The sequence below is a fragment of the Clupea harengus genome, chromosome 7, assembly GCF_900700415.2.
Source record: "Clupea harengus chromosome 7, Ch_v2.0.2, whole genome shotgun sequence".
Lineage (NCBI taxonomy): Eukaryota > Metazoa > Chordata > Actinopteri > Clupeiformes > Clupeidae > Clupea > Clupea harengus.
Window position 1 is genome coordinate 2861276 of NC_045158.1, and position 15000 is coordinate 2876275.

Consider the following 15000-nt stretch of genomic DNA (forward strand, 5'->3'; position numbering starts at 1 on the left):
AGCGCGCTCACACCACCTACCAACGGCGGGAGAGAGAGGAGGCCAGCTCTCTCATCCTGCCCCCATAGACTTCACACTACACACACGTATACTATAACTCCTGTACCTACACTCTATGCTACACAGTCATATATACCACTCACACCTATACCACAAGTCCTATACCAGTTATACTCATAATGCACCAAGAACATTCATAACGTGCCCTACACAGTCAAACTCATATTGTTTTCTGGTCCCCGTACTTTATAGTGCATCTTGGGCAAAAGGTGGTGATTATGTGATATCTGGTGGAGGAGAGGAGGAGGCATTTTCTTCAACCGCTAACCCAGCGACTAGGTTACAGAAAACAACCCAGAAGTAGTTAAAATAACTCAACAAAATGACCCAACAGCCTCAACCCAGCAACCCAGTGCACACTCACTCTGACTTTCACATATTCACACAGCACCCAACGCACTTACAATGTTGCCGACGCATTCAAACTGCATTAGCAGAATTAGCAAAAAATGTTAATTTGATGGCGAAAGGATCCCTGGTCCCCACTAAACTTGAGGTCCCCACTACATCCATATGAGAGTATGTTTACACTGAGGCTCTCATTTACTGACATTGCGACCGCAGCGCAATCAGCGCCTTTGCCAAACCTAATTAAATGATATATCAAATATAAACATTTAAAAAAATAACATTTCTGATTTTTTTAATTTCTCGCAGGCACATAGTTTTCATTTAGGAGCTGATATGTCATGCTGAAACACCTCTTGTTTCGTTACTAATACATAATTAGGCGCACTTTACGCATCTCCTCCCATCTCTTTGCGACGAACACCCACTTTCCCTTATACCCTCCCAGCAGCGCTAATCTAAAGTGCGCCACCTTTGTAAATACGGTTTTAGGTTTTTACCCGCTATTTTACGACTGAAACGGGCGCAATCCTGTTAGTAAATGAGGCCCTGAGTGTCTTCAGACACTGATGCCATACAATCACAGATGGCTGTTAGCATAACCTGTAGCTACAGACATGTTGAGTTCAATACCATTCTTTTGGTGAAGTCTGTGGTTCCATGCAGATACAGACAGTCACACTGTTCACACAGACACACACACACACACACAAACACACATACACATGCGCACGCACATACATGTACACACACACACACACACACACACACACACACACAACACATACACATGCCGCACGCACATACATGCACACACACACACACACACACACACACACACAAACACACACACACACCAGTTCTGTGAGTGTGATGATTGGTGTTGGTGTTAATCGGTTTCCTGTCATGAGACTTTGACCTTGCAGGCTTTGAGGGGGGAAACGCCTGGTGCCAAAGGCAGTCTGGCCTGAGTGCTGTGGGGGAAAAACAGCATCACTTCCCACCATCCACATCTCCTTCCCACCATCCTCCTATTACACTGACTGGGCCGACACTTATGCAATCAGTATGGATGTTTGGTTGTTGCAAAACCAACAATTTTTGATGTTTCTAAAAAAATGCCACAGAGCTTTTTAAATGTGTAAATGTAGTCTTGAGGCTAAGTGCTAATACTGATAGCTTTAGTGTCCTTTGAGCATGGCCACAGTGACACGGAACGTTTCTAATGTTTTTGAAACTGAGCGTTTCTAATGTTTTTGTTCATCATCAAAAAGCTACGATGAGCATGAGCAAGCACAATTAATTCAGAGCCAAAACCCACAGACACCTACCAACACACACACACAAACGCACACATACACACACACAAGCGCACACACACACACACACACTTACACACACACACACACACACACACACGCACACACATACACACAGATTCACATGGACCATTTACACATTCACACATACATGGGTGCGTTTCCGAAAGAGTCTTTGAACTGCTGCCATAGTTGAACTAAATTTGAACACTCTCTCTCCACGGTTACCACAGTGGTTGCTTAGCAACGCTTTGCAAACACATGTGTGACACCTGACTGACCTGCTTTCTGTTAGTGGACATGTTTACTTTCGGAGCGCTGGTTTTGTGGTCATTATCACGGCACCAGGAGTAAGGTGGCCTATTAAGGTGGATATTGCAGATGTAGTCTTGATGTTTTTTATGGATAAAGTTTTATTAATGTGTTGTTTTCTTCCAAATGAGAGAACATGTGTTTTTAAAAAAAAATGAAAAAATATTGATAAAGTCTGTATTTTTATACACAAAAATAGGAGATGCACTTGTTCTAGACCGGCAGATTATCCAAACAATGTTTTGCTTTTAGTTTTTACAGAGTTGAAGCAGGTATGTTTGGTTGTGATGACGCATGGAACATAGAACTCAAACCTTCAGTAGTATGGAAAACAGTGAAGCCTTCATGTCGGCATGACAACAGTCCCCGTATGTGTGCTATATTTACCATTTCCTCGGGTGTATCCAGGTTACTGTATCCAGGTTACTAATTCAAAGGGGAACCTTTTTTTCATCGGTAGGCCTATTGAACACAGTGGATGGAGGTTTTAATTTCGATACCAGATGATCACATTCACACTTTACTTCTCCTATAATGGGAGACATGGGAGGTTAATTGCCAAACTGCTTGTTTTGCCAAAAGGTAGTTCTGTTTTGGTGCATTACTTTATGTATTGTAAATGCCTTGAATAATTTAATACTTGTTTTTGGTTTTGACAAAAAAAATTAAAAGTGTTCTGTACTGGTGTGTGTTGCCTCAGTCATCGACCCAGTGTCAATGTGGGTGAAAAAGAAGAGCACCATCAATCTATTTAACAGGAAAATATACACACACACACACATACAAACTGTCACACACAACAATATACACTTGGGGGAAAATCAATCCAATTTAAGTGCACCCTGAATAATTTATAATTTATAAGTTGTATTTTCTAGTTTCACACACAATTACACTTACAACCAACCACACACACACACACAAACACACACCTAGCAACAGGGTAGACGCAGCTCAATAATCAGCAGAAACAGTATAATGTTCAGATAGAGGCATTTATTTAAACTATTTATGCTGATGTTGCTGAACATTTAAGAGTAGAAACAATTAAAAAGCAACATTTATAATTAAAGAGTTGTGAGTTAAAACAACTAAGTTTTAAAAAATATATTTTTTTAATGAAAAGTTTAAAATGTGAGATCAACAGATTTCAAGAATGATTTTTTACATCCTTCTGTTGATCTTCCCAGGTCTGAAATGTGTTAACTGCTAAGGAACCCAGAGAGATGCACACTTACCACACACACACACACACACACACACACACACACACACACACACAGAGACACACACACACACACACACACACACACACACACACACACTCACACACTCACACACACACGCACACACACACAGGAAGAGAAAGACCTGGAGATGAGAGACTCTTAATCATAATCATTTCAACGGTGACTGTCCCAGATTCCACTCAGATTGGCAAAGATGACCAATGGCAGATGGTTTGTCATTTATTCAGTGAATGAAAAGCAGGCCTGACTTTTGAACCTTGAGGAACATTGGCAGACGTACAGTCAAACCCAGATTGGCATTTGTAAACATGAGCCACAAATGGCACATGGGACAAACTCGCCTGGCTGCTTTTGCATCAAAATAAAATAGAGGCAATCAAATACTGCTGAGTGTGTGTGTGTGTGTGTGTGTGTGTGTGTGTGTCCCTCTCTCTCTCTCTGTGTGTCTGTGTATGTGTGTGTGTGAGAGAGAGTATGTGCATGTGTGTTTGTCTGAGAGAAGAGAGAGAGAGAGAGAGAATTCAGCTTCCTCCATCTATCCCGACTAAGTGACAGGCAACCGACTGTATCCTTGGTCTGCTTTTATTGTCCATAGCTAAAGTGCTAGAACATGAAATATTACCAGCCATTTTTTTGTGTGTGTTAAAATGTAGGCATTTAAAGGTTTGCCTCCATTTTAATATTAGAGAGAGGGTGTGAAGTTCATGATGTTTTGTCTTTTGTTTACTTACCCGAAGACCTGTTAGTTTTGTTAGAATACACAGTTTTGCATTTGCTGGCCATGTGCAGGGGTACAGTTTTTTCCTAGGGTTAGGAATGGGAGAAGTACGGTTTGAGGATGCCTGTGTGTGTGGGATGCCTGTGTGTGTGAGGGATGCCTGTGTGTGTGTGTGATGCCTGTGTGTGTGGTATGCCTGTGTGTGTGTGAGATGCCTGTGTGTGTGAGGGATGCCTGTGTGTGTGAGGGATGCTTGTGTGTGTGTGTGATGGGAGCTAGGGATGGGAATTGATAAGATCTTGATTCTGATTCCATTTTCGATTCTGCTTATCGATCCGATTCCTTATAGATTCTCTTATCGATTCTCATTGGGCAAGAAAAACATTAATCTTCGTTTATATAATATTCTCTGAATAGATGATGCACAGCATACAGTATGTATGTATACATTTACATATTTGTCAGGGGGTCCCCAGAAAGAAAAAAAATAATACTGTAATTCCAACCATAAGTAACAGAATGTATGACTGATTTGGTAATGGAGTTCATACAATTTTTGTAATAAAACACCCAAAGATGTTGAGCCTGGAAAAGAATCTTATGAAATGGGGATCCCTTCCTGGTCTAATTTGTGGAATGAAGATTATTCATGTAGTAAAAGCTGGTTTACACAATGAAACAAATGGCACTAACACAATAGACAGGATCTGGAGGAGTTTACCTTCGATATTAACGTTAGCTGCGCTGCTGTTGCTTGGTTGAGATTCTTTAACGTTATCGTCACTCCGTAGCCATCGAAAATGTGACATTCCTGCAAAGATATTGCATGCTGTGTGGACAAATGTTTCTGCATATTGGTATTATTTACGGTCTAAACAAAACAAGATGTCATCGCACATGCGCAACAGGCACGGGAATCAGTAGCGGAATCGTTAAGGACTTTGGCTAACGATTCCAAGGAATTGATCCACTGGGAACCGGTTCTCAACAAGAACCGGTTCTCGATTCCCATCCCTAATGGGAGTGCTTCCCTAAGGGAAGAGCAGTGTGATGGAGTGCCGTCACTACAGATTGGTACGTGCTCCTACTGCCATACCAACGAGCCCCGTAGTCCTGGGTTCAAGGCCAGTACACTACAGGTCTGTCTTTTCCCTTCGAAATATTTTACAGATAAAAGGAGAGAGTTAGACCGGTGATAGGAGGGACTGCATAGAATACAGGTAAGCTTCACATCCTTCCATACCTTGCAGTAAGCCAAGATGGCCTTTCTAGCTTACTTCTGCTACATTTAACGACAGTAGGAGCCCATATCCTCTCTTCAATGTGCTATCTCCATGCAGTAGAGGGAGAATCAGTGATGCCTGTTTCTTTGTGAGTCTCTCATTAAGGTTAATGTCTTCAGGCCATGCTGGAGTTTTAGTTGCTGACAACAGAGTTCGGGAAACTCCAGGAGACTTGGCTGCTTTTGAGCTTGTACATTTGTGAGCTATCAGAATATGATGACTGCTATTTTCAGCATTGCTAAATGGGAACAGTGGTTAGTCCACAGAGCATGACAAACTTCCAGATGGATGTTTATAGCCCCGTGTGGAGTGGCGTGGAGTTTTAACTGCCCCAGTGCGAGGGTTGGGGAGGGCATCTACGTGGAGATGTGGGATGGTGACCTGATGTATGACCTGCTGGGGCAGTGCCACATCACTAAAGTGATGGGATTCCACACAATCATATGCAACTCCAGTAAAGGGTACATTGCCTTTAAGTATGACATGTCCTGATGCACACACTCACACTCACACACACACTCTACACTCTTAGCCACTCAGAGCCAAGAGCTCCCTCCACACACACACACACACACACACACACACACACACACACACACACACACACCTGTGAGATGTGGTGTGTGTGTGTGGAGCGAGCTCTTGGCTCTGAAATGGTGGCTGGCTGTTGAGTGCAGCGCAGCGGTGACTGAGAGCACTGGACTGCAGATGAGAGGGCAGGGCCACGGCTGCTTTACTCCACTTTCACTAAACCCCACAGGGACAACGCCGTACTTGAGCAAAGAGCGTTTTCACACACACACACAGAGAGAGAGAGAGAGAGAGAGAGAGAGAGAGGGAGGCGAAGGAAATGAACAAACATAAGTGAATCAAAGGGTATATGTGTCATTAAGGAAGGATATTGCTACACAGTATATAACTCAGACTTTCAGTGTCAGCTCTTGTTTCCACAGTAGCTCACAAAGCAGGTTTGTGTGCTCTACTGTATTGTCCCTGTTTCTTCCACTGATAATCTCATGAGAATAAGGTGCTGTTTCTTCCACTGATAATCTCATGAGAATAAGGTGCTGTTTCTTCAACTGATAATCTCATGAGAATAAAGTGCTGTTTCTTCCACTGATAATCTCATGAGAATAAGGTGCTGTTTCTTCAACTGATAATCTGATGGGAATAAAGTGCTGTTTCTTCCACTGATAATCTGATGAGAATAACGTGCTTTGTGATGCTATTTTGATTGTGTATTAACAGGGTAGAGGCATGGCACGACGTGTACAGTCAGGATGTTGGAAAAGTACATCCCACGGCTAAATGAACAGTTCCTTGTAAATAGCGGCTTAAGAAATACATGTCATCTGCTTCTACTAGGATACGCAGGGATGTTCACCAACAACTCAAAGACAGATTTGGTCATTTCAACTCTGTACCTTAACTTACAAAACGTTCTGAAAGTCATCCAAACTAAACTCTACTGCTTCCCATCCAAGACCATGAAAACATCTCTGATTTGTGAAGAGCAAATACCGGTCCGTGACCAATTATAGGACGCAGTAGTTCCTGCTTCTTTGATATGAAGTTGTTCAATGCCCTGACAGTCCTTCATCCACTTCCTGTCTCCAGCTACCACATGCTCTTTTATCTAGTCCAGAGAGTACCCTTTGCCCTGTCTGCTCTTGTATTTGAGAAGATGAAATCTTTGTAATGTGTGGCATTAGTGAAAGCATTTCAAACACAACAGTCTGGTGTTCTTCCTGTGCGAATATCAGTCATCAGGAAATGTCCTCTGGCCAAATCCCCCCCCCCCCCCATTTTAAAAGCTTGATGTAAGACCAAGCAAGTCTTCAAGACATCAATGAAATCTTCAATCTGAAAGTATCACTCTACTAAGGGCCATGATGGAGCTTCTCTTTACTGTCTCTGCATCTGAAGCAATCATTCTGAATGCTTTGATCCCGATTTTGGCATGTTTTACTAAATGACTACATTGGCAACAGTCAGATCCAAGTCTCAGTTTAATGCTAACTAAACAGGGTTTATTTGATCAAACCAGTAGTAGTAGAAGAGGCAATGATATTACATCTGCCAATTACATCTTGGAGATGAAGACAGGAAGAACTTTTATACAGGTAATACAGGTCAGATACCTCAAGATTTATGAACTTTCACACTGTTAATACAGGTCAGATACCTCAAGATTTATGAACTTTCACACTGTTAATACAGGTCAGATACCTCAATATTTATGAACTTTCACACTGTTAATACAGGTCAGATACCTCAAGATTTATGAACTTTCACACTGTTAATACAGGTCAGATACTCCAAGATTTATGCACTGCTTTGCTCACAAACACAAATGACAAATGAGTATTTTTCCACTTTATTAAGACACACACCTGTATTTGTATGTGATTCAAATGCGCCTGTGTCCGATCCAGTCATTGGCCATCACTTTCATGCGGCACCAATCACTCGCCACAGGGGAGTGCTAGACATCTTAAACCTCATTAGGTGTGTGTGTGTGTGTGTGTGTGTGTGTGTGTGTGTGTGTGTGTGTGTGTGTGTGTGTGTGTGTGTGTGTGTGTGTGTGTGTGTGTGTCTGTGTGTGTGTCATACACCATCTCTAAAAGGCTGTGTTTGGCATTGTGGTGTCTTTGCCTCTTTCCTTTGCCATGCCCTCTGAGTCTCTCTGTCCCCTGAGTCTCTCTGCCCTCTGAGTCTCTCTGCCCTGTAGATAAGAGTGTGTGTGTGTGTGTGTGTCTCTGTGTGTGTGCCTGTGTGTGTGTGTGTGTGTGTGTGTGTGTGTCTCTGTATGTGTGTCTGTGTGTGTGTGTGTGTCTCTGTGTGTGTGTCTGTGTGTGTGTCTCTGTGTGTGTGTGTGTGTGTGTGTGTGTGTCTCTGTGTGTGTGTCTGTGTGTGTGTCTGTGTGTGTGTGTGTGTGTGTGTGTGTGTGTCTGTGTGTGTGTCTCTGTGTGTGTGTGTGTGTGTGTGTGTGTGTGTGTGTGTGTGTGTGTGTGTGTGTGTGTGTTACAGATGAGCTGTGCGTGGTCCTTTGTCCTGCTCGGGTCGGTGTTGTCATGATCGGTGTGGCTAAGGCCGAAACAGACCTGTTATTTCTTTCTCTGCCTACAGCCAAATCGATCAATTATATAAGATAGAGCCGTCAACCCTAATCCGTCAATGTCAAAATGCTCCAAAGATATACACACAGGGTTCTTCAAAAGCAGGATGTTCCGGACGAATATCCCTCTTTAGCTGAGCAAGCACAAAGTGTTCCACCCTTATTCTGTCTAGGTCACATTCTGTAGGGCAATTCAACTTTGTGCAGCAGGAGTCTTGAACCTGAACTTTTTGAAACCTCCAACCAACTAAATAACGTGCAATTAGATACATAGGACCCAAGTGATGCGATCTACATACTCACATAAAGGGACTCCATTAAAGGTGGTCTGATTAAATCCACGATACATCTGGGAAAAAAAATAAGTGTACCAATGTGCCTTAACCCTACTCCCAAAGCAAGCCCTAAGTCTGTTGTGTAAGTACACATGTAGTCTTTACCCATCGTTATGTGTACCCCTAAGTCTGGTGTGTGTAACTACACATGTAGTCTTTACTCATCGTTATGTGTACCCCTAAGTCTGGTGTGTGTAAGTACACATGTAGTCTTTACTCATCGTTATGTGACCTGCTACAGTGTACTATCCTGGGTGTAAGTGTTTAATTGCGAAGTAGCAACGAGAGAGTAATAAAAGGGATGGCTAATGCTCTAATTCAATTGTGATGAAGAAAACTCGTCGACACCTTGTGTGAAGAGCGAGAGGGACACATCTATGTGCATGAGCCTCATTGGAAAGGGCATGTGTAATCACAGTCTGCGTCTAGCCTCGCTAACACACTTGTCTGTCAGAGGAGAAGCTCTTTGACTGAGGTCGTTACAGTTCTTCAAGGATTACACCGCTATCTTCAGGCCTCTAAGGCTTAATTGTGTGTCAGGTTATCCTAATAGGTAGAAATGCCTAGGGGGGCATTTTAGAATGACGGGTACTCCCTGGGGAAGAGCTAGACTGCTGTCTGGGGAAAAGGATGTTTTCACTGGTGCCGGATTAATGAGACGGAGGCAGACTTCAAACGTCTCCAAGCCACATGCAGGCACTGGAAGGTGTCCTCTCCAGACTTCATTTAGTGATCCATGTCGAGTGAGAAAATTAAGTTGTAGCAATACACAGTAGGGTATGTTTGTCTCATGTGATTTGGTAAATTGAAATTATACTTTTATAGGAAGATGTTGTTATGTTCATACGATCCTTTGATGTGATCATGTCTCTTAATGCATGTTAGGGGGCCTAATCTGAGTTTAGAACTATGATTCAGAAACTGTGATCATGTCTCTTAATGCATGCTAGGGGGTCTAATCTTAGTTTAGAACTATGATTCAGAAACTGTGATCATGTCTCTTAATGCATGCTAGGGGGCCTAATCTTAGTTTAGACCTATGATTCAGAAACTGTGATCATGTCTCTTAATGCATGCTGTGGGGCCTAATCTGAGTTTAGACCTATGATTCAGAAACTGGGAAAATGTCCAACCCCTTATTCTCATAAACATTCTCTGAAGAGTAAGTGTTTATATATCATAATGCATTCTGACCACTCGACACCTTTGTCAGTAGACACAGCATTTGCGAGCATGTGTGTGTCTATGTGTGCATGTGTGTGTGTGTGTGTGTGTGTGAGAATCATCTTCTTTGCTCAAGTACGGCGTTGTCCCTGTGGGGTTTAGTGAAAGTGGAGTAAAGCAGCCGTGGCCCTGCCCTCTCATCTGCAGTCCAGTGCTCTCAGTCACCGCTGCGCTGCACTCAACAGCCAGCCACCATTTCAGAGCCAAGAGCTCTCTCCACACACACACACACCACATCTCACAGGTGTGTGTGTGTGTGTGTGTGTGTGTGTGTGTGTGTGTGTGTGTGGAGATGTAAGACCCCACAAAACACTGATCTTGAAAATACAGATGAATCCTCAGATAGACACAGTCAGGTGTACTCCATGTCTTCTTCATGTTTAACTTGTTAGACTTCAGTGTGTACACCTTTAAATGGGACCATCTTCTCTTCTTTCTCTAGTTCCTCCTTTCTCCTGTTCTCTCTCAAGAGAAGTCTGAACAGATAAGGCATGGCTCAGTGAAATGTGTGTGTGTGTGTCTTTGTGTGTGTGTGTGTCCATGTAATGTATGTGTGACAGCTTAGTTCATACTGTATGACACTGAATGATGAGAGTCTCTGTGGCAGTCCCAGAGCACACGCACACAGATACACACACACACACACACATACACATACACACAGAAACACACACACACACACACAGATACACACACACACACACACACACAGATATACACACACACACACACACACACACAGATACACACACAGAGACACACACACACATACATAAGGCCATATATCATTGTGACGTGGCGCCGCCTCGAGTGGCAGCCTGTCTTAGCAGCTCTCCGTTTATCTACTTTTCCCCCTCTTTTCGTGGCTTTCATTTTTCTACTTTTCTTACCTGTTTGTATTGGGGTAGTGCGCTGCTCTACCTAATTGTGGATAATTTTTTTCGTGGTCTTGCTTGGCCAATTGGACGTGACTTGAGACCAGCCAGAGCAACGGACACGACCGGCATTTAATAACTGAATTGGTTGCCATGGCGCAGCGAGTGGCAGTCTGTTTGCGTAGCCTGTTTTAGCTTTCCTGCTAAAAACAAACCCAGCTCTCCTGCTAAAGAAGAAAGACCAAAACAGCTCCCCTGTTAAAAAGGAGTTTTCATAGTTTGCTTGGTCAGGTGGACGTAATTTTGAGAACGGCCAGAACTACGGACACAACCTGCATTATATAAAAATAACTTAATTGGTTGCCATGGTGCCGCCGCGAGGGGGGGGCCTGGGCCTTGTGGTGGACTACCGGCGGAGCGGGAGGAGGAGCCCCCCAACTCCTAACTGGATGGCCTGGAGACAGTCGGGGAGGAGAGAACGAGGAGGCTGGACTGTTTTTATTTTTATTTTTGTTGTTTGTTTGATTCCTATTCCTATTCTTATTTTTGTTGTATGTCTGATTCATATTCACTTCATAAATCTTGCTGCTATGACACCTGAATTTCCCTAACGGGATTAATAAAAGTTTATCTTATCTTATATGTGTGTTGCATAAAAACCTCTGCTACTGCAACTGCCAGTAGCAGTTTTCTTTTACCCAGAAATCCTTCTTCTCCCTCTAATGAACAAGAAAAGAATGCATATGCATGTAAAGAATGTATATGCATACACACACACACACACACACACACACACACACACACACACACACACACACACACACACACACACACACACACACACACACACACAGTATGGCTGGAACATAAGGCAATATGTGTGTTTCATACAAACCTCTGCATGTATAGTATGCATATACAGGTACAAACACAAACGTGTGCATACAGTATGCTGCATAGTCACATACACATACACTTGTGTTATCAGTGTTATCATTAACACAAGCACAAAGTGAATTAAGCTATTAGGACACAACATGTACGAGCTACTTGTTTTGAAATATAAAAGAAGAAACACACTGGGGTCAAACAGAGCGCCCCCTGCAGGTCAGGGCATTTATTCCACAGGAACACACAAACATGCAACAAGATCATAACAGTTCAGTTAAGACAGGTATTCATAATAAGCCCTTTGAGTATTGTCTCATCCAACAATGATTCTAAATTGTAGCATGTTATTGTTGCCATTGCTTTTTATACACCTCAAAAAGTCCACCCTCTCCGTAATCAGCCACTGAGGCTTCACACTTTGTTTGTTGCGTTTTTGATTGGCTGCATTTCTCCACTATGAAGAGAAAACAGACATTTGGGGGGCGGCGTCTGTGACATCCCAATCGGACATGACAGGAGAGGGAAAACAAGATGGCGCCAGCCAGCGGTGAGTCGGCACATGACTGCACTTAACAAACAGAGCGAGAGGAAAGAAAAGAAGGAGAGGAAAAACAACAAGTCGTTGCTCTCCTCTCACCATTAAAACATTCGTTAAAAGAAGTTTAAAAAAACAAACCAATCCTAGAAAAAAGAAGTCATGAGAATCAAATATCTTTCTTGACATCAAACAGAGGCATCAGCTACACGACACTATCCCTCTCCATGGATCTTTAGCATCCACATCTGAAGCAAAGGATTGTGGGAAAATCAATTCAGCAAGGCCTCATAAGATAAAAGGCTTTTGGAAAAGAGGCTCACTTAAAAAAATTACAGACACAAGGAACCTACTCTGCACCTTTCGAGCCAAATTTCCTGAAACGCGCTCCTGAGCACAGAGACCCTGTGCTGAACACTCCTGAGCACAGAGACCCTGGGAACAGTCATCATGAGCTGATCGAAAGGTGATCAAGGTCCCATCGTCAGGCTCTTGTGTCATTCCACCCTTTTAAACAAACTTGTCCTACTGAGCCATCAAGATACATCACAATGTCACACACAGTTCACCCAAACAGGTGCTTTCTTTATAGCTATAAATATAGTTTCCATGCACTTAAAGGGCCGCTCTGTCCAAAACAACTTCAGAGCGAGTTAGCCACCATTTAAAGGTACGTGGGGAAATGCAGACAGACGTATCCAGCTCACAATAGAGCTAGTTTTGAATGCATTTAAGGAAAGAAATTCACTTGTGCACACAGATGAAAGGGGCAGTTCACACTGCCCAAGTCACTCACGCGACATAACACACGAACACACCTATTGATGAGCATCCCTGATCAATAACGAAGTTTGTAAGCAAAAAACACAGCCCTGATTGGTCAGACCAGGCAGCAAGGTCCCACAAACCACGCCCATTTCAAAAACAATTCTGACCTGCTGAGCCTTGGTCTCCAGCCAACTACATCACCAAGTAGCCCCCTTCACTTTTCATCTGTAAATTCATGACATTATGGTTTTCACTCGTAGTAGTTTGTATACTGGACATTCATGACATGACTCTATGTACTCACAGTTTGGCGAAAGATAGTTGATTGATGTATAATACGACTATTTAGATTTTAGCATTCCAATCCTGTTTTTTTGACACAAGGAGTGAGTGCTTAGAGCGATGATGATGATGATGCCAGTTCTAACAGATTTCCCTGATATTCCCGAAAGGTCCGAGACCATTTTGTCCTTTTGTTTTGTTTGTGTCTGTAACTATGGGGACGACGGAGGGGGAGCAATGTTCGGGTGTTGCTCTGTCATGCCATATACCCCTTCCTATTGGCTCCCCTCTAGCGTGACATCACAATGAGGTGGACACTCCCACGGTTCCATCTTTTGCTCCTTGGTTCAAAAATAAACTATGCAGCTTCTACCCAGACATGTAGAGACGGCAGCCAACACCAAGACTACATAGTATAATATAGGAGACAATCATTTACATGACATACGTGTGTATTTCAACAGTCCCTGACGTTTTGCTGGCAATCTAATTTTTTTTTTATCTTTTATGTTACCAGATTAAAAATAATAACATTTTATTCATTTTGACATGTGCATAGGAGAGTGGTATTGGTTTACGTATTTATTTGTAAATGTCTAAGTGGTTGTTTGCTTGTGTGTGTGTGTGTGTGTGTGAGTGTGTGTGTGTGTTTATGTGTGTGTGTAAGTGTGTCACAAGGAAGTATAAAAAAATAAAGTACGCTTACACTTTGTCATCCAAACTGAATTTTCAAAGATAAATCACACTTGTTAATGTACACGTATATGTCTGTATATATTCATACGTATATATATATATAGATCTTTATATCGAAGCAGTACAAGACACTTTTACAAATGTTTAAATAAAAACAGCAGATACTGTAGAGAGTACATTTCAAGACAACCTCGCATAAAATCTGCGGATTGTAAGAGGGAAGCTCTGCTATGCTCGAGTTGTGGAAGACTGGGATCGAGGCTGAAACCTATGTTTAGAACAGCATTTTAAAAGACCTCATCTCCATAGCAACATCATAGAAGAAGAGTGGAAACAATCCCCACAAAGCCCAACTCCATTTTCAGCTCCCTCTCCTCTCCCTCAAGACCAGAAGCTGCTAGAATCAATGTGAGGACAAATCTAAACACACACACACACACACACACACACACACACACACACACACACACTTTCCCCTTTCCCCCTTGATGGATCTGACCAGTGAGCTGCTGTTGTGGGCAGGCTGTATAATGAGCCGGAGTTTCCTCCATGCAAAGTCGTCCAAACAAATGAGTTTAACCTTGGGAGCGCGGTGGCACGCTGAGGACTGATTTATGGACTCAGCCCCTGGAAGCGTCTCCCTCTAAACCCCTTCTGTGCTGAGGAGGGAGGAGAGCCCTGCTCTACAACGACACAGGCACAGAGAAAAAGAGTTTTTTTGTGTGTGGGTGGGGGGGGGGGTTGGGGGACACGAGACAGAAGACACGAGACACAAGACAAAAATGCAGCTAGATACACAGAGATAGGAAAGAGAGAGAGAGAGAGAGAGAGAGAGAGAGAGAGAGAGAATGAGAGAGAGAGTGGGAGGGAGGGGGAAATTGTGCATGCTTCTATGAAGTGAATGCATGCGGTCCAAATCCATTGGGCCTGAGCATCACATGTGAACTGCCTGGTTACATACATAAATCTCTTCTCCTGGTTGTGTC

General features: G+C 42.9%; 1 protein-coding gene across 1 annotated transcript in view; it reads left to right on the plus strand.

The window, feature by feature from the left end:
- LOC105891073 (rasGAP-activating-like protein 1) overlaps positions 1–728 on the plus strand; it is a 33033-nt gene extending 32305 nt beyond the window's left edge. The window contains 1 exon segment of the mRNA XM_031570155.2: positions 1–728. This exon segment is cut by the window's left edge and continues 81 nt beyond it. Within this exon segment, the coding sequence (XP_031426015.1) occupies positions 1–68 (68 nt within the window). The 3' untranslated portion in view covers positions 69–728.
- The last annotated feature ends 14272 nt before the right edge of the window (positions 729–15000 follow it).